The following is a 27,180-nucleotide window of genomic DNA, read 5'->3' on the forward strand; positions in this document are numbered from 1 at the left end:
CTCAGGGATATAACTTATTACTAAGCCACTTTCAGCTGTTCTTGGATATTTAAAATATAGTTCAAAGAATACTTCATGGAGGGTATTTATTGGGGTCTGAGATTTGATGAAAGGGTGAGATTTGATGAAAAGGTGACTTTGTGGTTGGCATGAGGAGGTCATTTAAACTACATATGGACCCATAGAAGAAAAGGTAGGAAAAAGCAGTTCTGGGAATCCAATAGAGGAGCATGTTAGAGAATCCTAATTTGCTTCTTTAAATTTCTTGCTGCATATTTGGGGTGAATGAGAATATGAATTTCAGATCCATGCTGTCATGTGTACTGTTGGTGTAATTTTGGGGTCTACTAAGAGTTTTTGCTTTATCGAGGCACATGGAAAAAAGTGAAGGGTAAAGGTGAATCGTTGTAACTAGTCACCTAGTAACCACAGCCAATGAGTCTTTATTTCTCTTCACTGGTAATTCTGCAAAATAAATCTTATTTGGGGATTTGTTTAATTCTTTGAAAGAAAGACCTATATCTTACACGTTTTATGAGCAACATCTATTTTCAGGCTTGTTTTCAAGGACAGGAATGAACACAGCTGGCAACAATTACTTTTAAAATGTAAGGCTTAAATAAGCATTCTTTTAAAAGAGTATTTAAGAGGGTAGCCACAGTTGGACGTTCCTATCATTATGCCTCCCATGTCAATCAAAGTTTTTCTATAGTCTAGGTCTCCATCAAGTCCAATGAACATAACTAACAAAATGTGAATTTATGTAAACATAACACTGTTATTAATAGTAGCATTACAATAATCTGGTATGGTTTGATGGACCTTCCTTGTTTTATTTTCAGCTTCTGCCATGGTCTCGTTAAATAGTATATGAGATGAAATAAACAGAGTTCTTTAAATTTGTAGGGAAATCTGAAAGGCTGCCAGTAATAACTCTTTTCCAGATTCAAAGTAACTATCCGTTGAAGGACAGTGTGCAGTGTGCTAGCTGAAAAAATAAAAATAGCTTGATATGGGTGGTTGATACATAAACATATACATATACACACACACATACACATACACATACACATTCATATAATATATACCAAATCCTGGGCTTGGTAGTAATCAGAGAAACTCTTAAGGCTGCTGATCCTGCCAGACACGTGGTATAGCAGTTCAGTGTGCCCGGGCTTGCTGCAGCTGCCTTCCACATGCAAGAAGCCACCAGAATGCCACTTTTGAGAATCAGTAGTAAATGGAGAAAATTACATGTGAGGTATATCCAAAATATGTGAAGTGGAGACTGACTTATCCTGTAGTAGAGTGTATAGCAAGTAGGCTGAACGCTTTTTATACAATGCACAGAGTTCTTTAAATTTTAAATTTTAATATGTGGCACAACTTGAAAGACTGCCAAGGATAAAATATCACTTTGTAAATAAACCTGAGTGACTTACACAAGTTAATTTAGAGGACTAAAATGAGTCCTCTAAATTTTCATAGCCTTTCATGTAAAATCATTGGAACTCTAAGATCACAGTATTCAACTTTTGCAGCTTTTAGGTATTGTTATAATTATTACAGAGCTTGCAAATATAAAGAAACTGAAATTTAACTCTACCAAACAAGGAACTGAATGTACTGTATGATGAGAACACAGACATTATAAAAGTCTTAATTTTTGAAATTTATAATTGTGATTTGGAAAATCTCAACTTGTGGAATCTTTGGATGGAGCTGTTGCTTCTAACTGGATGAAACTATATTTTGTATCTAAATGGATTAAAATTGAGATGACATAATTTTGTAGTATTTAAACTTGATTGAAACCATCAAAATAAATATACATTTTCAAGACTTATATGATGAGCTTTGTTTTGTAAAAATACTTGTTGCACAATATAACTAAGTGAGCTTTAAAAAAAGACAACAGCTAGGAAAAGATTTGGACTGAAAAATTTGTACATTTCAGTATAGAAAGAATGAGAATATATTTTATTTAGCAGTGTGTTTTGAGCTTAATACGTATCTCACCACTTAATTTTCCATTTAAAACATTATAGTCTTCAGAGAAGCATTCGTTAAAGCTGTCAGTAATTTCAAATTCATGTGAAACTGTGATTTCAGGAAATTTTATGAACAAATTAAAAATAAGAAAGGCCACATTGAAAAAAAATTGCATTCTTTGGAAAAATGTGAGTATATGGTATCGGAGAAAATACAACTAAGAAACTGATTAAAGTACGTAAATAGGTACCAAGAGTAAGTATTCTGCTTATGACACGTTTAACATTTAGGCAATTGATAAAAAGAAGTTTCGGCCGGGCGCGGTGGCTCAAGCCTGTAATCCCAGCACTTTGAGAGGCCGAGACGGGCGGATCACGAGGTCGGGAGATCGAGACCATCCTGGCTAACATGGTGAAACCCCGTCTCTACTAAAAAAAATAAAAAAAACTAGCCGGGCGAGGTGGCGAGCGCCTTTAGTCCCAGCTACTCGGTAGCCTGAGACAGGAGAATGGCGTAAACCCGGGAGGCGGAGCTTGCCGTGAGCCGAGATCCGGCCACTGCACTCCAGCCTGGGCGACAGAGCGAGACTCCGTCTCCAAAAATAAATAAATAAATACATAAAAGCTTCATAAAATTATATATATGTGTGTGTGTGTATGTCACTGTTAAGGGTTTTCTATTAAAGAAAGCAAAAAGCAATAATAAAATGTGAAATAAATTTTAAAGCAAAAAACATAAAATTCTAACTAAATAGGTCTGAAGACTAATTACAGCTTAGTTACAGCTGATGTTATTTAAAACAGCATTCCATGACAGTGCTTAGTTATCCTAAATGAGGCCCACTAAACAAAAAGTTTCGGTAACTTCTCTACTGGGCAGAAATTATTTTAAATATCACGTTAGCAAACGGCTTAATAGAAACGATAACATGATGTACATATTTCTCATTTAAATTTTCCTCTAAATATAAAATTTTACAACCATGAAACTGAAGGAGTCAACCTATTCAATGACAATAAAGCTGCGTGGCAAACAAGCTAAGTGGGAATTAAAACCGCTTAAGTAAAAATAAGTTAAAATTGTAGCTTTTTAAAAATCAATTTTCATCCCCCTAATTCTGGAGAATTTATACTCTGCCTCTTCTGCTTGGGGTTTACGAAAGAAGCCCAAAATTCAGGGTACATGTATTAAAATTAAATATTAAGATCAGTAAACCTCAATTGGCACGAATAAACAATATGAAAGAGTAAGCACAAATACGATCTATTTGTTTACCCATTTTTCTAAATGTGATAGCTATACTATGAAATTCCTAAAACCAGATGGGAGACTGGCTTAATATTTTGGCAAATAAACACATTCAAGTTAATGAGGAATGGGAGATAGAGCACTCTGGATTTTAGCATAAAAAATTAGAATAGAAAGATGCTACATTTCCTATTCCATCAGTTGACGGTATACTTATTTTCCTGGCAGAAGTTTGGAATCTAAGCAACTCAGGTCCAGTGAGTGCAAACTGACATGCTTAGTACAACAGGCCCCTGTGAGCAGGCCCTCTAGGGCATTTCCTGACGCCACAGAACCGTGGACCTTTCCCCCTTTAGTGGACGCTGCGGGTGATCAGGTGGCCCTGAGGAGCAGGGGCCTGAGACCCAGTCAAGCCTGCTGTCAACCTCCCTCTGATGGAGGCCACGTCCTTTTCATGAGGCTGTTAGGAACGCCACCCTAAATCCCCACTATTTCTATTTTTGCAACATTCTTCCCAGTCCTTTCCTTCCTTCCCTTCGTCCCAGCCAAAGTAAAAGCATCCCTGGAATTTAATGGACTGAAAGGAGACCGGACGACTGAGGGGTAGAACGGGGCCTGAAGTGGCTTTGGAAGCAAGGGGGTTAAGGGAAAGACCAGAGGGTTGAGCAGGGAGAGGCAAGAGGGTTGAGCAGAGAGAGGGAAGAGGCAATCTACCCCTACCCAACTGCCCCTCCCAGGAGCAGATACGGCCCCAACCGCCGGCGAGTCCCTCCGGCCTGGAAGACAAAGGAAGGATCAGGGCCCAGTGGTGACGGGGAGGGTGGGGGCAACGACTCGCGTGAGCTCGGGGACGTGAGAACGCAGCCCCCGCCCCGTTCTCCGCCTCCCCTGAGAAAGGCGGGGCCCCCACGCCGCCCCGAGAGGTCTCCCCGCCGCTCAGGCAGCGGGTCCCTGGCGGCCGCACACGCCCAGGCACTGGCTGCAGCGCGAGGGCGCGGTGGGGGGAGGGGAAGGGCGCGGGGGCGGAGCCGGCGAGCAAAGAAAGGCCGAGCGGCGGGGCGGGGGCGGGGGCTGGGGCGGGGCCTGGGCCGGTCGGGCGGGACCGCGGAGCGGGGCGGGGCGGAGCCGGCAGGCCGGGGGCTGCCTGAGACAGTCACTGCCCTGACGGCGGCGGCGGCGGCGGTTGGCCGGTGGGGGCTGGGACGAGCACGACCGATTCCGCTGGGAAAGCTGGAACTGGCAGCCGCTGGGAGCCAAGAGGAGGATCCGGAGCTGGGAGCGTGCCCCGGGCTCGGCGGAGGAGGCGCCTGCAGTTGGAGTCCCGGGAGCGCTGCTGGCTGCGACTTCTCAGCGAAGCAAGTGTCTGAGACTGAGAGTCCGCAGCAGCGGCGGCGGCGGCGGCCACGGCGGCCACGGCTGCAGCTACGGCGGCGGCTGGGGCCGAGGTAACCGGGGAGCGGCGGCGGTGGTGGAAGCGAGGCCCCTCCCTCGGGTTGGAAGCTGGGAGGCTGAGGCCGGGGTTGAACCTGACCCAACCACCCACCCTCTCCAGCCTCGAGACCCAGATTTGCCCCCTTCCCTCGCTCCGCCGTCGGCCGGGTGGGAGCGGGAGCGGGAGCGGGGCATGGGGCGGGAGTGCAGAGGCGGAAGCCGACCGGGAGGCGACCCCTCGTCTGGGATTAGCAAGGACCTTGGTCACCCCCTCCCCCTTCAAAAGACACACCCCAGTCTCGGTGCGGGGCGGGGTGCAGAGGCGCTCCCAGCCTCTGGAAGGGCAGACCTCGGAGGCTGCACCTTCGCTCGTGGCCTCTCCGAGGTGGCCCCCCTGTGGCTCTTCTGGGCGGTTCAAACCCAAGGTAGTGCCCGGCGCTGGGAATCCCGGAGTTCCTTTTGTCTGTCAGATGAAACTGGAGGCCGGACCTGTGGGCAGACACCCACTAGCACCGAAGCACTCTACTCTTTATCCTTTTTCTGTCTTGGAAGGAATTTCTCCCTAGCAGCCTTTTATCTGGCCAGAGTGGTAGATTTTATCTCTGACCTCCATCCTTGGCCTAGAGGAAGGAAGGATTCACATTTTACTTGTGTTTGATTTATCATTCGTATAGGAACAATCATCCTCCATCGTTTTTTGTTTTGTTTTGTTTTCTTTTTTTTTTAAAGCCGTTTCCCATCCAGCTGCAACCCTGGTATTTCTCCCCTAGATTTTTGCAAACTATCAACAAAGAAGTGTGGCTGGAGGAGTAGACAGTCCTTGACTGACTGGACTGTGTAAGTTAACAGAGCTTCCTTAGCTGGCGCTGTTCTACCAGTCTACTGTGAATGAGCGTTTTGGCTGGAGTTAAGGGTGTTACTGTATGTGCATAAAGTATCTCCCCCCCTCCCTTGCTATAGTGAAGTTGCAAAAATCTTGGGTAACTTGATTAAAATGTGGCTGTTTGGGAAGCATAACAACAAGGAAGAAAAATGCAGAAAGGAGAATGTGATTATTTCAGGGGTTTTTGTCCAACTTTTTGAAAGTGCCAAAGGTGAAGCAGTGGATTTTTGAGATTACGTTAACTGGTACACTGCAACATTTATTGACCTTAATACGTTTTTAACATATGATATTTTGCACTGAGGTATTTTTGTTTGTTTTATTTTAGTTACTTGTGGAAATTGTTGATTACCCGGACATCTTAAAACCAAGAAACCTGTGAACAGGTTCATTAAGAATCTGCTGTCTTGAAAAATGCATTTTATGAATGCTTTGAATAAAGAAAGTGTTAACAGTGGTCTGTCATTTCTGCCACATAAGAAACTATAATCTGAAACAGTTCCCTGGCAGTTGCCCAGATGCCTGAAACTGGCAAGATCTAATACTCTGAGTGATCATCCTTCAACGAGAAATACAGAGCTACTTACATACTGTACCTCATACCGTGTAAATGTAATCTCTCTGATGCCATTTAATGCAATGGACCTCTTTTCTGAATCTAATTGTCAGATGCAGAATTAACACTTGGAATCTGGAGAAGTATTTTGTACAAATCGAAAGATTGGGTTTTTTCTTTAGTTTTCCAGATGTATTGTCTCATCTCTGTTCTTGAAACATCCACAATCACATAAACTCCAGTTGTAACCATGGAGTTATGTGATTCATTAAGATATAGGAAAAGTGATGCTGAGCTGTGGAATCAGGCATTTCTCCCTCAGTTCAACTAATGCATAGACTGCTGATCAAGAATAAGGAACCAAATAAAGTCATGCACGTTCTGTTGACAGATGAACTCTGTGGCTGTTGAATTTTACTGTAACTAGTTACTCTGTCATTCCAAGTCAACTTAGTATGCACGTTATGTCATAATGGATGGAAAGACCTATGTTGATGTATCCAGACTCTAGCAAACGAAGATAAAAAACCTATTATGACTAATCCTTGGGAAGAGAAAGTCTGCAAAATGGCTCAAACCAGTTTACTGCAAGGGAAGCAGTTTTACTGTAGGGAGTGGGTTTTCCACAAGCTTCAGCATTGCCTCCAGGAAAAAAGTAACTGCTGCAATAGTACTGTCAATGCACCATCACTTGTAATGAATTCTGGGAATAATGCTAGTGGTGTCTCTGGAAAGGGAGCTGCCTGGGGTGTGTTGTTGGTAGGAGGGCCTGGCAGTGGCAAGACGGCCCTATGTACTGAACTCTTATGGCCAAGTTCACCTACAAGTTTGCAGAGAGGTTTACATCGCCAAGCTTTGGCCTTTCATTTCTGCAAAGCCCAGGACTCTGATACTTTGTGTGTTGGAGGGTTTATTAGAGGTCTAGTAGCCCAGATCTGCCGCAGTGGACTACTCCAAGGATATGAGGACAAGCTAAGGGATCCAGCAGTCCAAAGCCTTTTACAACCTGGGGAGTGCGAGAGAAACCCAGCCGAAGCATTTAAAAGGTAACAATAAAACTGTCATGGTGTTCAGATTTCTATGCTGAAATTAAAATAATTTTTAGTTGTAGTTTTTTGTTTTGTTTTTTTTTTAACTTTGTGGGTTACTTTTACTTGTGCTGTACATTTGGCCTTAATCTGAAGTTATGAATATACCTGTTTACTTTGAATATCAAAGAAAGTAAAATCTAGGTTTTGGTATTGCACAGCATATGGATTAAAAGTGTATCTGAATTTTGCTTAATAACAGAATGTTATTTATATTGCCTATAAATGGTAAGGGAAATTTGTTCTTGTGGTAGAGAAGCACATTTAGCTGTCTGAAAATAGGTTACCTTTTCAGAGGGTGAACTGAACTTAGAGTAGTTATCAGTATAGCATCTAGTACCTTTTTTTTTTTTCCCCCTTATAGTAGTAGTATTTCTTTAAATAAGAAAGGGTTTCTTTAAAGGAGATTATTGGCCACTGAGAATCTGAAGAACATTTGCTGATGAGTTTTGGGATTTATTCTTCTATTAAATAATTGAAAAGCTGAGTGATATTTTGAAATATGTGATTTTATAAAATAGGGAAAATTTGGCATCATCTTACTACTTTTACTTTTAGTGAGTGGTACAAAGAAAGTGGTTTTTTCCTAACTTCAGCTAAGCTTTTTTTCCATAGTAAATGGATTGGTCCAGGAAGTGAGCAAGTTGCTTTCCAGAGTGGTTTCAGATTCAAATCTATTCAAGAAAACATAATTCCTTGAAAACATGTTTTTGTTTGTTTGTTTGTTTGTTTGCTTATCATGCCTCTGCTCATTGTAAAAGTAGCAGGCAAATTGTTAGTTTGTGCCTCACTTCTGCTTGAATTACCCATTTTGCCATAAGCTTTTTCTCTACAATAACATTCTTAGTGGGCAAAAGTTTGTTCTCCAGATTCTGGTATACTGTGCACTGGAGGTTTGTGTGTGTGTGTGTGTGTGTGTGTGTGTGTGTGTGGCTCACTTCTGCGTGAGTGTGTTTCTAGGAGAGATTTGAATCACTCTAAAAAGAGTGATGTTTGTTTTTATGATATCCTCAAATCTAGTGGGGTGAAATCTATAAATTTTGGAAGTACTATTGAAAATATTTAATAGTAATTATAGTAAACAGTATGTGTCGGTCATTATTCTAAGTGCTTTACAAATATTAGATCATTTAATCCTCATAATAATCCTGTGAGGTAGTTACTATTCCCATTTTATACACGAGGAAACTGAGGTACAGAGAGGCTAAGTAAATTGTTCAAGGTTACAGACTAGTAAATGGCAGGGCTGAGATTTTAAATATGTGTGTGTGTGTGTATGTATGTATGTATTTATGTGTGTTAGTAATCTTAGAAATTCTTTGGAGGACTTGATGGGAAGAGGAGGGGTTTAGAAGGTTATGTGTGGCAAAGCTGGAGAACAGGAGTTGTGTCACAGTGTGGTTTGAGTGTGGGTTTTCAGATTACCCATATAGTGATAGAGGAAGTGGTATTCTAGAATGAGAGTTAAGGATGGTACAGAATTCAAATGTGGGAGGGATTTATTAAAGTCAGCCAAAGGGATGTATCTTTGAGAGGTGTGATATTCTTGTAGACTCTTTAATGTGTAAATTTAGTCCAATAAAACTCAAGGCAAATCTATTATCTTTTGTTGTTAGCCATCAAAGTCAGCGTTAAAACTGATAAATGTAAGCAAATAACAGGAAAATACTTATTTTTCGCTTTTGACAAAAACTAAATCCAAAACCAGTTTTTGTATTATTACTTTTAACCTTTAAATATCTACTAATATTGATGATTTCATATACAGACTTTTCCCAATTTATGATAGTTCAACTTAAGATTCTTTGACTTTAGGATGGTGAGAAAGCAATATGTATTTGGTAGAAACCTTAGAGTACCCATACAACTGTTCTGTTTTTTACTTTCAATATAGTATTCAATAAATTACATGATATATTCAGCGCTTCGTTATAAAATAAACTGTGTTAGATGATTTTGCTCAAGTGTAGACTAATGTAAGTATTCTGAGCATGCTTAAGGTAGGGTTGGCTAAGCTATGATGTTTGGTAGGTTGAGAGTTATTACATGCATTTTTGACTCAAGATATTTTCAACATACAATGGGTTTATCAGGGCGTAATCCCATCATAGGTTAAGGAGCATCTGTATTCATGTGTGGAACTATTTAATAGTTATAGAAAGTTGATAATGAAAAATCTGTTATTCACAGATTCACAAAGCTGGGGAAATTGCAGAGAAGTTATTTACTTGATGCTTTTTAAATCCACTTTTCTTCAGTTTACTTCCTAGCTTTCTTTAATTTTTTTTTATGCCTAATGATAGTAGATAGAATACATAATACATGAAATTGTATGGTTAAATGGTAATTTGTTAATCACTAGTTCATGATAATTAAGGAAGAGTGAAAGGAACTTCATCTTAGTGAAGCATTGCCGCTTTCTTCCCTTCTGACATGGTATAGTATATTCTATAGTTTCTTAGATTTAGTTGTCACAAAATTTCTTCTGGCATTCATCAATTTGTACGACAAATAATGAGAGTGTTATGTGTTTTAAGCATAGTTCATCTGCGTTATTTATTAAGAACCTTCTGTGTGTTAGATAGAATTCAGCTGGAGATAAATCAGGCAATAGAACAAACAGAATTCTGCCTTCATGGAACTCAAATTCTAACATTAATATTTATCTTATTCATATAAAGAGAAATAACCATCAGAGTAAATACTTGTTATAGGGTTCATGAAACACATGAACATTTAAACATTAATAGAATTTGGTGATCTGCTAAAGGGAATGATGTGAAGACACATTGATATCTTTTTTTCATTTTTATTTTTCGTATCTGGCTAAAGTACAATACTATTGTTAATTTGTTTACAATATTTTATTTCCTCATTGCTGAAACTAAGTTGATGTTTATATTTTTACTTATTACTTATTTTGAGAGCCAAAGGCTGATTTCTTTAATTCTGCCTCCCCCTTTAGGCCTTTAGTGCAAAACTTTGTATATTTTGCATTGACGGTGTCTTTTCTAGAGTTAGTGTTAGAGGTGGACTCCTAGTAGCCCTATAATTGTAAAACATTCCAATTATTTTTGACAAAAAGCTCAAGCATCTAAGTTAGTGAGGAGTGGAGGGTAGTAGCATTAGGTTTTGTGACTGGTTTAGAAGATAGCTATTTTGTTCAACCAGAAACACCTTTCTGGACTTTGAACAGAAAAGTCATTTTGGAGATTTGAAAGGATGTGGTGCAGGGAAATACAAATTTTTGTTCTTAGTGTATGTCATTACCTCACTTTTATTTCTTGTTAACAGTCTGCAGGACCAGATACGTGATGTCAGTTTTACTGTGTTGGGTAAAAATATTTTGTTCTGTGTAATGTTAACAGGAAAAATTAAACATCTTCAGGGATACCATGGGTTCAGTGTAAATGGAGTAAAATTTCTATAAAGAATTAAAGATGAGTAACTCTGTTTTGAGAGTTTAATAGAAAACTTGTGCTAATGGTAAAAGGCGGTATGCCTTGTTAGAAAAAGAATTCAAACTAGGAGACCAAATACTGACATTTGTTTTGTGTGTCAAATGGGAATCTTTGAATGTTTGAATATTCTTTCTAATCTTACCTCCTCTGGGAGCATTTATGGATCTTCACTTATATCTGTTTAGGTTTGTAGCTTGTGTTGCAGTTTTTTTGTTTTTGTTTTTGAGACAGAGTCTCACTCTGTCGCCCAGGCTGAAGTGCAGTGGTGCGATTTTGGCTCACTGCAAGCTCTGCCTTTCGGGTTCATGCCATTCTCCTGACTCAGCCTCCCGAGTAGCTGGAACTATAGGTGCCCACCACCATGCCCGGCCAATTTTTTGTGTTTTTAGTAGAGATGGGATTTATTTCACCGTGTTAGCCAGGATCTCGATCTCCTGACCTCGTGATTCTTCTGCCTCGGCCTCCCAGAGTGCTGGGATTACAGGCGTGAGCCACTGCGCCCGGCCGTGTTGTAGTTATTTATGCATATATCTTTTGTTATCTTCCATATTAGGCATATACTTCTTCATGACATTATTCATGACTGATGAATTTTTTATATTTCCCAAGGTGCTTTGTACATAGCACTTTGCATATAATAATTGTTAAATGACTGTCTTTTGAATGAGTGCATAATGCTACTTGCTTATCTAGAATATGTGTGATCCTAATTGAAAGAAGGCTGAAGCTCTTAAATAAGAAAGGAAATTGAAATGCTACATGATTTAGGTCAGTTTTAAATGCAGACCAGACTGGTATAGTGATTATTAATTTATTAACCTACTGTCTGTTCTTTAGCATATATTAATATGGCATTAGTCCAGATAGTTTTAAGTGGCCAGATATCTATCTCCTCTCTCAACTGGCTCCAAGTATTTTTGGCACACTCAACAAAGGGGCCAAGAACAGAAGGGGGCTGGAATGTGTGCCTCCTTCTTACCCTCACTTGTATGTTTTTAAGGCAAAATATATTACATTCATAATCAATCTTGTATAACTAGTGCTATTTAAGATAACTGTCATTATCTATTCTTAAGTATTGTCAAATTAAAAGATCCTTCTAAAGTGCCATTACTATTCAAATTTTAAATAAAATAAGTTAATCAATATAATTTCATTATCAAAACTTTACATGTTTGTCTTTTAATCTAAAGATCATCACGTTTCACTGAATGGTCTATTGTTTCCAACTTTTAACCATATCCTTTCTACTTCAAGATACAAACTTCCTTTTATTCAAATCTTCTCACTTTTCCTTCTGAAAATCTTTTCTTTTTACTCGAGCTTGTCTGTTCCTTTTATATTTCAATCTAAGTGCTGCTTCCTTTGGTTCCTGGTACTCTTTATCATTTGCTGAACCAGTCCTCAACCTCTAATCACTTCTGCTCTAATGGCATAACATATTGCTCCTGTTTGCATACTTAGAACTTTGAAGTCAGCCACATTCTTAGTTCTGTTCTGCAATCTAATTTATTGTTTGATAACTCAGATTCCTTTTAGACCAGAGAGAGTGAAGTGGTGCTCTACAAGTTGAGTATTTTGTTTTGTTTTGTTTTGCTTTTTTCCTAATGTAGCAAATTTCGTATACATATCCAGATTTTTGCTTTTTCTTAAAAAAAAAAAAAAAAACCTGGAAATTTGGACAATACTGGGTTCTCATTCCTTTGAGGCAGTAATCTTACAGACTTAAGTCAACTGCTGTCTTATGAGCTCTGCATGCTCTAATTTGGTTCAGTCTCCACCATGCTATATTATTCTATACCAGGACCAGTTCATGTATTTACATGTGCCAGCCTGGCTCCTATAGTCATTTTCAAAGACAAATATGTTTTCTATTCCTCCAAAAAAAATGCTATATTTTTTATCACTTCCAGAATTTGCTCTCATACTGTCTAGAGTTTGTATCTGTAAGTGCTGCTTCCTCTTCCCTATCAGTTTCCCTTCCTCTTCCCCATCAGTTTCTTCCTAGCTTACTGAAATCTAACTTTCATCTCTACACATTTACAAAAAGATGTTTATGCATGATTGCCTGTGAACTTATTGCTCAATTTGCCTTTGTCCTGTAAATGATGTGTTTTAGGTATTGTTTTTATTATTTGCACTTTTTTCTTTCAGAATCTCCCACTCACTCCATTCTTTGGTGGACCTTCCTCTGCATTCTCGCCCCACAAGCTTAGATCTTCTCTCTTTACACATATGCCTTCAGTTATTTTATTTACTTACATGGCTACCAATGCATAGATAAAGCTGTTGATGCAGATTTGATTGCTAATAAGATAGCAATCAAAATTGCTTATCATTCTGATCAATATGTATCCTTTTACTTGGTAGTCCCTCACTAACCTATGTTTAAACTAGCTTCTCTTGAAGCATTTCTATTCATTGATGATTTATTTATTTCTTATCAAGTATTCAGTGTCAACTGTGTGTTAGATATGTGCTAAGCGTTAGGGCTAAAGTGTTGAGCCAAGCAGAACACTAAGTTAAGTGAGGTAAAATATATTGAACAAATAGTCACAAGAATACATGTTATGAACACACCTTTGATAAGTGCTAAGAAGGAAGAAACAGGATAAGAGAGCATATAATAGGAAGCTTGATTATTATCTAGAAATACGGGAAAACTGATGCCTTACCTAAGTTCTATAATTATTCTTATTTCCTAGGCAGTTTTCTATTAAACAATGTGATCTTAGGATCATCAGTATTAGCATCACCTGGGAGGTTGTTAGCAATGCAGACTCTCAGGTCTAGGGAATCAGAATCTGCCTTTTAATGAGATCCCTAAGTGAATCCTGTGTGCATTAGAGTGCTTTGAGAAGCACTGTCCTAGGCTGGATTCTGGAGTTTTCTTTGACTGTCTTCTGTCATAATATTCTACTCTAAAATATTTAATCTTTTTCTTGGGATAGTCCTTGAATTCATTTATCCTAATCTACAATTTTTATTCACCCATTCCGGTTGATCTACTTACTTCATTCATTTTTCTCACAGTTGCCTAATTAGCCATACTAAAACAGTGTTTTCTTTAGGATATTCCTCTGAGCCTGTGATAACCCACATATCAAATTCACATTTCTCTGGTTAGCTTTGGAAACTTTTAATGATTTGGTTATGCCTCATCTAACGTGTATTTCTATAACCTCAACAGAGCACATTATGCTCTTTCATTCTTTCAAGAATTATTTTTAAGTCTATGAAACGTATTAAAGCATCTAGGGAGCATGGACAAGTGAGAACATTCTTATTTTTCTTAGCATTTAGTAAAACCTTTATATGAACAGTAGAGATATGAAGCTTTTGTTTGATATATGTTGAGAATTTGATTTTTTTGCAGTTTGCTTTTAGGTCTCTACTTTGTTTTTAGCAATTTTGCCTTTTTCAATTTTGTGAAGTAAAATAGTTTGATTTTTATGAAATAAGGTAACTAAATATTTATTTTTTGTTTTAAAAAATCTCTTTGGCTGGGTGTGGTTGCTCACACATGTGGGAGACTGAGGTGGAAGGATCGCTTGAACCTAGGAGTTCGAGACCAGCCTGGCAACACAGTGAGACCCCATCTCTATAAACAAACAAATGAACAAATCACTTTGAAGTGTATTCCAATTGGTTGCCTGTCTTTACCCTCTAGTTGTTTTAGTAGTGTCTTTGACCATATAATTTTCATTGTTTTAAATTTCAAACCCATGTCTATTATGCTAACCTAATCTCAGAAGTATTTCTAATGCCATTTTCTTTCTACTATACACGTGTTTAGCTAAGTGTAGTCTTTAATGATGAAGTAGAATTTGAAAATGTTTATGTAATTGCTTACTAGAGCTAAGTATTAAGAAGAATTACATATTCCTCATGGTTATCTTGAAGAATAATTTGGAACTTTCCAGAAACTAGTAGCCTTTTACAGTTCTCTCATTTGTCTCTATTTTTGTCTCTATTCTTTGTACCTCCATCTACTAGCGGTCTTTGCCATAAGAGATTGCAGGTCCTTTCACTAGAGGAAAAGTGTACTTCTTGGTGGGGCGCGGTGGCTCACGCCTATAATCCCAGCACTTTGGGAGGCCAAGGTGGGCAGATCGCCTGAGGTCGGGAGTTCGAGACCAGCCTGGCCAACATGGAGAAACCCCGTCTCTACTAACAGTACAAAATTAGCTGGGCGTGGTGGTGCATGCCTGTCATCCCACCTACTCGGGAGGCTGAAGCAGGAGAATCACTTAAACCGGGAAGCGGAGGTTGCAGTGAGCTGAAATCACACCACTGCGCTCCAGCATGGGCAACAAGAGCAACACTCCGTCTCAAAAAACAAACAAAAAAAAGGTGTATTTCTCTATCTTTTCCTTCTGGCTCAGCCGTTAAGGTTTGCTTTGGCCAGTGGATTAACAGACATGACCCAAACAGAAGCTTAAAGTTGAGCTTGTCTTCTCGTGCTTCTGCCACCACAGTGAGAAGGACAAGATCTTTCTAGGCTGCTGATCCAAGGAACAGGAGAGAGCTTTGGAGCAGATGGGACCCAACCTGCAACTTGTCTCCAACCCAAGAGTAAATCACGAAGAGCAGAGATGCAGAAGAAAGCTAAAATGATTGTTACTTTAAGCCACAGAGTTTTGGGGTGTTTATGATATACCACTATTGTGAAAATAGCTAACGATACAAAAGTTAAATATTTAAAATGGGAAGTCATTAATTTTTATCGTAAATATAGGAGTCACCATTGATTCCTCGATTTCATTCATCATCTACATTCAATCCACTAAATACTTTGGTTCTGTCTCCAAGATAAAACAAATACCTCCACTTCTCTCTATCTCCAACACTACTACTCCCATTTTCTGTTGCCTGGTCTATTACTGCACTAAACTCCTAACTGCTCATCTTGCTATTATTGTTGTTTCTCTTATTTTCACAAAGCAAAGTTATCAGATCTTGTTACTTCCCTGCTTAAAACCTGACAGTGGCTTCTTAGTATGTTTAGAATAAATCCTAAGCTGTATGTACATGGTCTACCCTTGCCTAGCCTTTGACTTTAACCTGTACTGCTTTATTCTTGCACATTGCTCTTCATTGACATTGCCCTTATTATGTTCTGAAATAGGCCATGTTCCAGCCAGCACATTTTTATATGGCTATTTGCCCTATTGTCATTTAGGTACCATCTTTAACATTGTCTCCTCAGAGAGCTTTCCTTAATCACTGAGTCTTTAGAAGTTCCCTAGCCGGTCATTGTCTTAAATCCCATCACCCCATTTAGCTGTCTTTGTTCTTAATTTTCAGTATCTGTCATGATCTGGAACTCTTTTGTGCATTTGTTTCTTTTGACTTTCTGCCCATCTATTGGCATCAACAGAGTATTTGCTTTTCTTGTCCTCTTTGTATCCAGGGCTTATAATACAGTTGGAACTTAGTAATTATTTCTTGAATTAATGAATAACTTTATATTTTAATTTAAAACATTATAATTTTGTTCACACTGATAATTGTTACTGCTTTAGCCATGTTCAGTTTTTAAGTAGTCCATGGTTGCTTTTTGTGGAACAATTTATACATGTAGATTATATAGTTATAGATGAAAAGGATTTATTTTAAACCCTATTTTGGTTATTGTATTTGTATCTTTTGAAATTTATGTTGAAATTAATTTTTATCAAGTGGAAAATCTTTTGAATAGCATTAGATTTATGTTATTTGATGAGATTCGTATGAGGTCACCTTTTGCCTCTCTTCCATAAATCCATAGTTTCATGTGTGGAATAGCTGTCATTCTTTCTGAGACTATCACTTAAAATTAATATTTATTTGGAAAGGAGAAAAAACTTGAATTCAATCTCAATTGATATGTTGGTTCAGTTGCTGCTTAGAGGGACACAGATCACAAACAATGAAAGTCACAGGAATTGAAAGGGAAAAATTAATGGCCCCAGAGGAGAAGAAATCCTTATAAGCAATTTGTTGGGGAAATGATAGATTGTTTTCATCCCCTAAAGCATTTCAGTGATACGGGAAAGTAAACAGGAAAGCAAACATACATACCTACTCTTTTTTTTTTTTTTTTTTTTTTTTTTTTTGGTCATATCTGCTTCTAATCTGAGTTTTCTGTCTTGTTTTAAAGAACAAATAATCCACACTTAAAGTCCCTGGGTATCCTTTCTAATTCAGATCTACTCTACTCACACACACCCCATAGATGACCTTTCTTATGAATTTACTTTTTATAAAATCTATGTAGTTTGACCATAAGGGGAGATATATAGGTATACACACATACTTGTTACAAACTCTAGTTTTGTACATTTTTTATTCTATAGCAACAGTTTTCAAACTTCTTTAATACATTTACAGACAATTTTCTTTTACAATAACACAAAACAAGTCAAATGCTTGGTGATTAATCACAGATGTGTTCAGTCTGTACACTGGAAACGAAAACATTAAGAAAACCGAAGAAAAGTAAATGGAGGAGTATATCATTTTTATGGATTAGAGGATTCAATATTGTAAACAGGCTAATTCCCACAAAATAACCTATAGATTCAATACAATCCTAACAAAAATCCCAGTTGGACTGTTTGGACATTCAGTCTCTTACAATACCTTACATGATGTAGTCCCTGGAAGCTGCACCATACCTTCAGAAGAAAATGAGAGTGAAACAAGCAAATATGATATTAATATTTCTTTGAAAATAATTTTGACCTCACAGACCCCTTGGAAAGTTCTCAGAGTCTTCTAGGGTCCCCATACCACACTCTGAGAAACACTTTCCATTCCCTTGCTCGCCTACTTCACCATTTCACACTTCTGTCTTCTCAACCTCTATTTCCCTGCCCACCTCCCAACCCTTACTCTTAGCTGTCAACTTATCTTCCTATATAATAAAAAGTAAATAAAATAAAATAGCATATATATACATATAATAAAGTAAATAAAAGTAAATAGCATATATACACACACACATATATATATTTAGAAGAGAACATCTACACATTTACTGGAACATCTACTGTACTAACCCTCCTGCATTTATATCTACATAGTCTGCCTTACATTAATTATGGTTGTAGAGTATGGATCTACACTCTAACTATGGTTAAACCATCCATGCTCCTTTTCCATTCACTTATTTACCAGATCCCATCCCATCTCACTTACTCAATGACATATTTAAGCACTTTACCCTTTCCCATCATTATTCAAATATCCCGTACTAGTAGCCTTTTTAAAACACTCCCCCAACCTATATCATTGTTCAACTACTACTCAACTTCACTGTTCCCTTTTATAGCAAATGCTTCAAAAAATTCTGTCTATATTTACTATTGTTTCTTTCATACATTCATGATCCCATTAGAGTATAATCAAGCTTTATTTTCCACTCTGTAAGTATTCCAAGACCTCCATGTTGCTAAATCCAATGCTCAATACTCAATGCAGCAGAAATATCTTACATAACTTATCTCCTGCTACCCACCCCCCATCACACCCCACTTCTAGCAACACTTTCTTCACTTTCTCACTTGGTTCTTTCCTCTTATACCAGCAACTTTTTCTTCATATGTTACCAACCGTATTAGTCTATTTAGTGTTTCTATAACAGAATACCTAAGGCTGGGTAATTTTTAAAGAAAAGACGTTTGTTTGGCTCATAACTCTGGTTGCTGGAAAATCCAGGAGCATGGTGCTGGTATCTGCCTGGCTTCTGATGAGGGCCTTGTGCTATGTGACAGCATGGCAGAGAAGTGGAAGGGGAAGCAGGTGCATGCAAAGGGAACTCACACTAGAGGCAACCTCACTTTATAACTTACCTGCTTTCTTGGGAACTAATCAATTCCCTGGAGATCGAATCTAAAGAGAAACGTATTAATCTACCTTAATAACCTATTCACCTCTTAAAGCAACCACCTCCCAACATTGCTATACTGAGAATTTAGCTTCCAACATGAGTTTTGGCAGGAACACTCAACCATAGCACCAACCTTTGATTTTGAAATACATCAGGGTAAAAATCTTGGCTTTTCTTTGTTTACATTTGCTTCTTACATCAAGCTCATTGATGGCCTTAATTATCAACTGTCTCTCAGTGGACCCAATTTTATTTATGCAGCCATGACCTCTTCTCTGAATCTAGACCTATAAATCTAATTGCTTACTCAACTTCTTTGCTTAGATTTCTAATGTTGAACATGTTCAAAATTAGACTTCTGACTTCCATCCCACATCTTACTGCTCCCTTAGTCTTTTCGTTTTTAGTAAATAGCGATTTTATCCTTCTGAGGAAACCAGTAAGCACCAGTGCAGTAATTGAAGGGAGAGACAGTGGTGCTTGGATTTGATTTGGTGAAGTATCAGTGCAAGTGAAAAGTGTACCCTAATTTATGTTTCAAGATTGATATGACATATTGGATGTGGGGTGTGAAAAGTATTGAGATCCTCAAATAACTTTTATGCCAGTTATGTCTATCAATATGTATTTGCTATATTTGAAATTTAAACTGATAAAATTTAAATACATTCATATATTTAATAATCATTACATGTTAATATAAATAACATTTAAATAAAAGGATAACTATATTCTCCAAGACAAAAAAAACTTAAAAGAATGGCATTGTTTTTCATGTTTTGCAAATCTTTTTAATTTTAGTTTCTGTTGAAAAGTTTCTTAAAGTGTTATTTTTTCTCCTTTGGAGATAATGCCTTTTTTCTCTGGCTCCTTTTAAGGGTTTCGGTCTTTGGATTTCTGGCATGAGATGCCAAAATGTGGTTTCTTCATGTTTTTTCTATTTTATATTTATTGAATTTCTTAAATCTGTGGATTGATGCTTTTCATAAGTTTGGAAAAGCCTTAATCTATTACTTCTTCAGATCGTATAGTGTCTCTAGTTTATTCATTCTTTTTCTTTGGGGACCACAGTTGCATATATGTTGTACCTTTTAACTGTGTTCCACACATCTTTTTCATTTTTTCTGTTTTCTCTTTCTTTTATCTGTGCTTCAGTTTGGGTATTTTCTATCAACTTGTTTTGAATTTCTAATCCTGTCTTCTGTTCTAATGAGAGTGGTGTTGAATACATTCAGGGTTCCTAATGTCAAATATTATATATTTTTTAGTTCTAGAATGGAATTTTATTTCATTATTTTTATAGGTTACATTTTTAAATTATAATTCTTTCAGTTATCTATTTTGATCCATCTACTCAACTTTCTTGAACATATTATTCATGGTTATTTTAGTTTATACTAACTAAAGTATTTGGATTATTCCTCTGCATCTATTATCTCTTTTTTCTCTAGATTATCAATCTATAATCCTGACTTTTTTCTGTTTAATAACTTTTTATTTTATGTCTGATAGTGTGTTAAATGATTGTAGATTTCCAGGTGATGTCTTTTATCAGAAAAGGCTAATTAAAACAAAGGAACAACAACAAGAAAACCTTGGACAGATAGGGTGAGGGGCTGATGCAGTCAGGCATTAAGCTGGGCTGGTACTTTTTTATAATGTTACTAAGATCCTTGGTTTATTTCTATTATTTTTATGTGGTTCACTTAAGCTTTTGGTTGGAGAGTCAGAAGAGCCTTTTCAGCTCTGAAAGACCCTTGGTAATTCAGTTCTTCCCCGCAACATAAGAAATTATGTTTAGCTCTTTAGCTTCCTGCCCCTTATACCTTCAAATTCTTGCAAATCTCCTGAGTTACGTGCTTAAAGTAAGCACCTTCCCTTTAGCAGAATTTTGTTTCCAAGATACTACGAGAGATTTCATATTGGGTTTTAGATGCAGTTGGCCAAGTTGCCCAACTTTTTAAGCATGGCCCAGAGTTTAAGTAGACGTGCGTTGAAGAAGTTCAGTCTCGTGTTCAGGACACCATACGTTTGCACTATAAAAGGAATTTAACTGACTTCTTGAAAGCTTTGCTGGTTTGGTTCTCCTGCAGAGTCCCTCAGGGTGAGCCAAATCTGATTCTTAGTCTGTAACTAAAATCAGTATAGGCCTCCCAAATTAGCAAATAATCCCTGAGAATAAATTAGCAGGTCATTCTTTTGCTCACTTTGGAAGAGCTCCTATCTTCTGAAATTCTAATTCATCTTATCTTCTTGCTTCAACAAGCCCTCTCATATCTTGAAAAATATAAATTTTGTAATTTATTCATTTTTTTTCTAGTTCTTGCAATGGAAGTTTTGGGCTGCTGCCACCTACTACATTTTGTCTGGCAGTAGAAGTTCCTATAAACAAGATTTCTCTGGCTCTTTCCAATTTTATTGGATTTGTACCTTTGTAAAATAATTTTTTTAAAAAATTAATTTCATACTTATTACAAATACATTTTCTTTTAAATCTTTAGGAGTTATATAAATTAATTTGGATATGAATTCATATTCTGATCATTGATTTTGTTGCTCTCTTTCTGGGCATTATAAGTTTTGTAATTTTTTTTACTCTCTTTTGGATTTCCTCTCTATTACCATTTCTACCTCTTTGCTCTTCCTGCTCTGTCTAATTGTTATTGATTGCCTCCACCATTCCCCATCCCCAGTATGATCCTGAATGAGGGCTAAAAATTGAGATATGAAGTTCTTACTCCAAGCCGACACTAACGATTTTGTAAATTCAGTCACTGACCCATGATCTTTTTAGGTTCAGTTCCTGTCTCCATTGAGACTAACTTTATGTGCTCCCTGCTGCTTCTTAAAAGCCATAGCCCTGGGTGGTAGTCAGCAGTGCTTTTTGTTTCATCTTTCTTTCATTATTAATAGGACATGCCCTAGCTCCAGCTCTTAGTTCCAAACTGAGCCTGAGTCCTGTTGCTAGAAGTGGGAGAACTTATATTCCCTTTACTTCCATCAGCAAATCTCTAGGTTGCCTTGCATACTTTCTTGGCAAGCTAGAGATTTTGTCTTGTTATGCCTCTTTTTCATTTCTGATACTTTGAAATGTTTATCTTATTCTTGACTGGCTATATTTTTCTTTTTATTTTCAATTCCATATTTTCCTGCTGTGTTTTAACAAAGGGGAGACAGTTCATAAAACCAGGAAATTACTATGCCTTAGTCCAAAATTTAGAGACAAATTGTGTTCTACATTTGGGCCAAACTCCTGGACTAATTTTAATTATCAATTTTACTTACTAGTTTTTTATCCTGGTAAATGCATAGATAATATTTGTTCCCCGATTGAAAGTATTAATTGTATTGCCTGATTTTTTTTTTTTTTTTCCTGTTCCACTTGCTTTACTTTATTGGATGGGTAATTTTGCTCCTAAGAAAAGAAGGTCTAGGTTTGTTTTTCCAAAATAAGACAAGATATATTGAGTAAGAATTGTTAGTGCTTTACTTTTTCTACTTCTCATCTTATATAAAAACATATTTTTAATACCTGGCTTTTTGCAAGAATTTAATCCTTTGGTTAACAAAGTGATAGGCAGATGTGTCAGCATATACTCCTCAACTATTTTAGAAAGTTTAGTTTCTAGATGAAATTTAACATCAAAACAAATCTCATTACTATTTATTTAAATTTAGCATCAAAACGTGCATTTAGAGTTTACCTTCTAGGTAGTAATGATATTTCAGGCTTCAGAATTCAGAATGGATAAACTGCTAATGTTGTATAATTTTTTAAATCCCATAAATATCAAGGTAACTGGTAATAAATGTAGAAAAAAATATGGATATTTACAATTGAAAACCATTAAATTGGAGGATATTTTTGGTTAAAAATCATGATTCTCCATTTAGCATAGTATAAAGGATAACTGAATAAAATGAAACTTATCAGAGCAGTCTTCAGATATACAGAAAAAGTATTCTGATATATCACAAGTAATTACAGATTCAGATTTAGTGAATTCAGGAGCTGTAGGTAATTAGACCCTTGATACTAATTATATAATAATTTCAGCAAAATTATTTCAAACACCTACCATCTATTGATTTTTCTGGAATTTCAGTATTGAGATAAGTGATTTTTAGTAAAGAATTTGTAGCAAACAAACAGGAATGTTTAATACCCTCAGGAAAGTGAAATTTGAAAAGTAGCATATTCAGTTAGAAGACCTTAAACATTACAATATTATTTCTTCCGCAAAAATATTTTCAGCTAATTTAATTGCTAAAAAATTAGCATCACTTTCCTGGTTTAGCCAGGTTTTAAGAACTTCCTTGTTTAATATTGGACCACGCTCTTATCTTATACTCTTTGATGTTTGCAGAAGCAATTTAACACAATAATTAAGAAGAGGAACTTTGAAATGAAGAGAATTCTATTTCTTCTGCCATTTACTACTTGTCTCACTTAGCAAGCTATTACCCTCAAAACCTTTGTTTCTTCATCTGTGAAATGGAAGTAATACTAGTATCTAATTTACAGGATTTGGGTGAGGAATAAATGGGTAAATTCATAAAGATCATGCTTCTACATATTCTAGGCATAAATGTCAGTTTGTGTCTTAGTCCATACAGGCTGCTAAAACAAAATGCAATAGTCTAGGCAGCTTATAAGCAACGGTGTTTATTTCTTTAGGTTCTGGATGCTGGAAAGTCCAAGCTGAAGATATGGGCAGATTTGAAGTCTGGTCAGGTCCTGTTTCTTTGTTCATAGATGGCTCCTTCTTGCAGTGTTGTGCCATCACATGGTATAAAAGGGATGAGCTAGCTCTCTGGGGTCTCTTTTAGAACATTAATACCATACATGAAGTTTCTCCCTCATGACTTAATTGCCTCCTACAGGCCCTGCCTCTTATACCATCACATTGGGGGTTAGGATTTTAACGTGAATTTTGGGAGGGGCTCAATTTAAACATAGCAGGTTGATTGTGTTTATTTTCCATTTTTATATTTATCTTGACTTCCTGAAGAAGAAAATTAATCAACATACATTACACATATATTTAATTTAAAAGACAAATGCATTATATCCCCCCAACCATTACCTCCCTCCAGAAAGCCAAATTGCTTTAAAATATTTACCAGTTAAGTCACTTTGCAAACATGTATTTCAGTGTCTATATACTGAGTGTTTAGTACTTGAGAGTTTTGGTTCATTATCCATTTCCGAATGCAAAGCAACTTTAATTAATACAAGTTGAGTATACCTTATCCAAAATATATGGCGTCAGAATGTTTCAGATTTTGGATATATGTTTTGTTTGATTTTGGAATATTATCATATACATAATGAGAAATCTTGGGGATGGGACCTAAGTCTAAACATGAAATTCATTTATGTGTCATCTACACTTTATACATATAGCCTGAAGGTAATTTTTTTTATTTTTCCCTTGGGAACACAAATAAACTGTGTGTGGTATGCCTGCATTTTGACTTCGGCTTGTCCCATGACGTCAGGTGTGGAATTTTCCACTTGTGTTATCATGTCAGTGCTCAAAAAGTTTAAGATTTTGGAGCATTTTGGATTTGTATTTCAGATTTTTGGAATAGGAATGCTCAACTTGTGTACTGCTTTCAAGTAGAAATCAGTGATCAGTAATTTGGGATTGCTGTTGCATTAGTTTTCTCTTCTGCCCTAATTTTAGGACCTTTCACTAGAGGCACACAGTTTTTCCCAGATAAAAGTACATTTTTCATCCATATTGCACTGTTTGTAGGAGACTTTTATTTAGTACTTTGGAGTATGGTAAGAATAGACTAATACTGCAAAAATAGATGGGAAGATATAAATGTTTTGTAGGTATAAGTGTAAGATACAGAATACACATTTTAAAAAACACAAATTATGTAAGAATAAATTTAAGAAAGTAACCTATATGAAGGGAAATTTTTGCAGTAAGCCCTGTATTATGATTCTCCAGAGAAACAGAGCCATATATGTATTTAAGGAGATTTATTGTAAGGAATTAACTCTCATAATTTTGGGGCTAAGAAATCCTAAGACCTGTAGTCAACAAGCTGCAAACCCAGGAGAGCCACTAGTTTCATTTCAGTGGAGTCCGGAGGCCTGAAAATCAGGAGAGCTAATGGTGTGAATTCCATTATGAAAGCCAGCAGTCTCAAGACCCAAGAAGAGCTGATTTTTCAGGACCAAAGGCAGAAAAGGACTGATGTCCCACCTCATGGAGTCAGGTGGAAGGGTTAGCCTTTTGTTGTATTCAATCCTTGATTGGATGAAGGCCAGCACCCACATTAGGAAGGACAATCTGCTTTACTCAATCTACCCATTCAAATGTCAATTTCATGCAGAAACACCCTCACAGACATACCTGGATTAATATATGACCAATGTCTTGGCACCGTGTGGCCCAGTCAAGTTGACACACAAAATGAACCATCACAAGCACCTAGGAGCTGAATGCAAGCCAACAGTGGACTGTTGTTTTTGTTTAATCTTAAAGGCATGACACTGGAATGAATAAGCACTGTTCTGTATATCAATAATGAAATAAACCCATTCATTCATTCATTCCATAAATATTTATAAATCATCCACTTTGTGTGAAGTTCTGTGCTAGCTGCTGGAAATGCAGTGGTGAATAATATGTAGGTGGTTCCTTCTCTCCCAAAGTTTTTGAAAGTGGATGCTAAACTGCCAATTCCTTAGTTACTTGATTAATTACACTTGTTATAAGGGCTTTCATGGATGTTGTAGGAGTGTATACGTAGAGAACTTTACCTAATTTGGGTTGTCGGGTGAGAAATGTCAGGAAAGACCTTTCTGAATGAGTGCTGATTTCTAAAGAATAATAAAAACCTTGAAGTAAGGAGGAGTGGAAATTATAATAGGTAAGGGACCAGCATGTATGAAGGTTCTAAGGCCAAAGGGAGGATCTGTTTAAAGAACCAAGCGCAGGGCTGAAGAGGTTAGAGAAATTGATAAGGCGCCAGTTGTTGATCAGATCCTGGAAAACAGAATCCTATAGTTTGATTCAGCATCCTGGTAGGTCTAGATGGGCTTCACTGACTTCAGTGTTAATGATCTGATCTAAGAGCATTGGTCTGTTCAGAAGAACCTCAGAGTACCAACTGGAAAGAGGGCAACTCATTGACAATGAGTTACTCCATATTACACATATGAAGGACATAATCTTCTGAGTTCTGAATATCCTGACTCCCTGGTAGTACCAAGCTGTGTCTTTTGTGTTTCAGCGAAACATTAACAAGTAATACTTTTGCGTTATTTTCAGTTTTCATAAGTAAAATTTACTGTTTGTAGAGTACAGTTTTATAATTTTGATAGATGCATGGAGTCATGGATCCACCTAGTTGTGATACAGAGCAGTTCCATCACCCCAACAATTCCTACTTGCTGAACTTTTTAGTAAACTCCTTCCCCCACTCCAACCTCTGGCAAACTGACGTAAATTTTATTTCTATAATAGTTTTACTTTTTCCATGTGTCATATAAATGCAATAGTATGTGCATCCTTTTGGAACTGGGTTCTTCAACTTAGAAAATTCATTTAGGATTCACCCATGCTGTTGTGTGAATCAACCGTAGTTTTTTTTTTCTTTTTTGTTTTTTCTCTTATGACTGAGTGATACTCTGTTGTATGAATATGCCACAGTTAGTTTATCCCTTCGCCAGTAGAAGATCCTGTATGCTGTTTCTAATTGGGAGATTATAAATAAAGCTGCTGTAAACATTTATGTCATTTATGTACAGATTTTCATGTGGCCATATATTTTCAGTTCATTTTGATAAATACTTAGAAGTGAGATTGCTGGGTCATGCAGTAGGTGTAGCTTTAACTTTTTGGGAAACCTGCCAGACTTTTCCAAAGTGGTTGTACCGTTGGAAATGGCTGTCATTGCTCTGCGCCAGCACTTGATGTTGTCCGGGGTTTTACTTATTTGCACAATTCTAATAGGTGTCTAATGGTATCACACTGTGGTTTTAATTTGAACTTCTCTAATGACTGATGATGCTGAGCATGTTTTTGTGTTTATTTGACACCCCTGTCTTCCTCTCTAAATTGTCTATTTTAATCTTCTGCCCATTTAAAAACAATTTTTGTTTTCTTAGTGTTTTGAGAGTTATTTATGTATTCTGAATATGAGCCTTAGTCAGAAATTTGCTTTACAAATATTTTCTGCCAGTCTTCAGCTTTTCTGTTCATTATCTTAACAGTGTCTAACAGCTGTAGCTAATTTTGATAAAGTCAAGTTTTCAATTTGTTTTTCCTTTATGGATCCCGCTTTTGGTGAAGTGTCTAAAAACTCTTTACCTAACTCAATATTACAAAATTTTCTCCTAAAAGTTGTATAGTTTTATGTTTTACACTTAAGTTTATGATCTGTGTTGAGTAAATTTTTGTGTGACGGCGTGAGAGATATGTAGTGAAGTTCGTCTTTTTTGCATTTGGGCATCCAGCTTGTCATTGTTTGTTCAGCAAAAAAAAAAAAAAAGAAAGAAAAAAACCTGCCTTTCTCAATTGAATTACCTCTTCAACTTTGTGAAAAATCATGTTCCTTTATTTATGCTGCTGTTTCCAGAATTTTTATGTATTTGTCTTTAACAAATACTTAACAGACTGCCT

At 37.0% G+C, this 27,180-nt stretch overlaps 1 protein-coding gene across 1 annotated transcript in view; it reads left to right on the forward strand.

The window, feature by feature from the left end:
* Positions 1 to 5,126: 5,126 nt before the first annotated feature.
* Positions 5,127 to 27,180, forward strand: part of ANKRD50 (ankyrin repeat domain containing 50) — a 44,086-nt gene continuing 22,032 nt past the window's right edge. The window contains exon 1 of the mRNA XM_050789889.1: positions 5,127 to 7,156. Coding sequence (XP_050645846.1) covers positions 6,645 to 7,156 — 512 coding nt within the window. The 5' untranslated portion in view covers positions 5,127 to 6,644. The remainder of the gene's footprint in view (positions 7,157 to 27,180) is intronic.

Source organism: Macaca thibetana, chromosome 5 (genome assembly GCF_024542745.1).
Source record: "Macaca thibetana thibetana isolate TM-01 chromosome 5, ASM2454274v1, whole genome shotgun sequence".
In the NCBI taxonomy this organism is placed as follows: Eukaryota; Metazoa; Chordata; class Mammalia; order Primates; family Cercopithecidae; genus Macaca; species Macaca thibetana.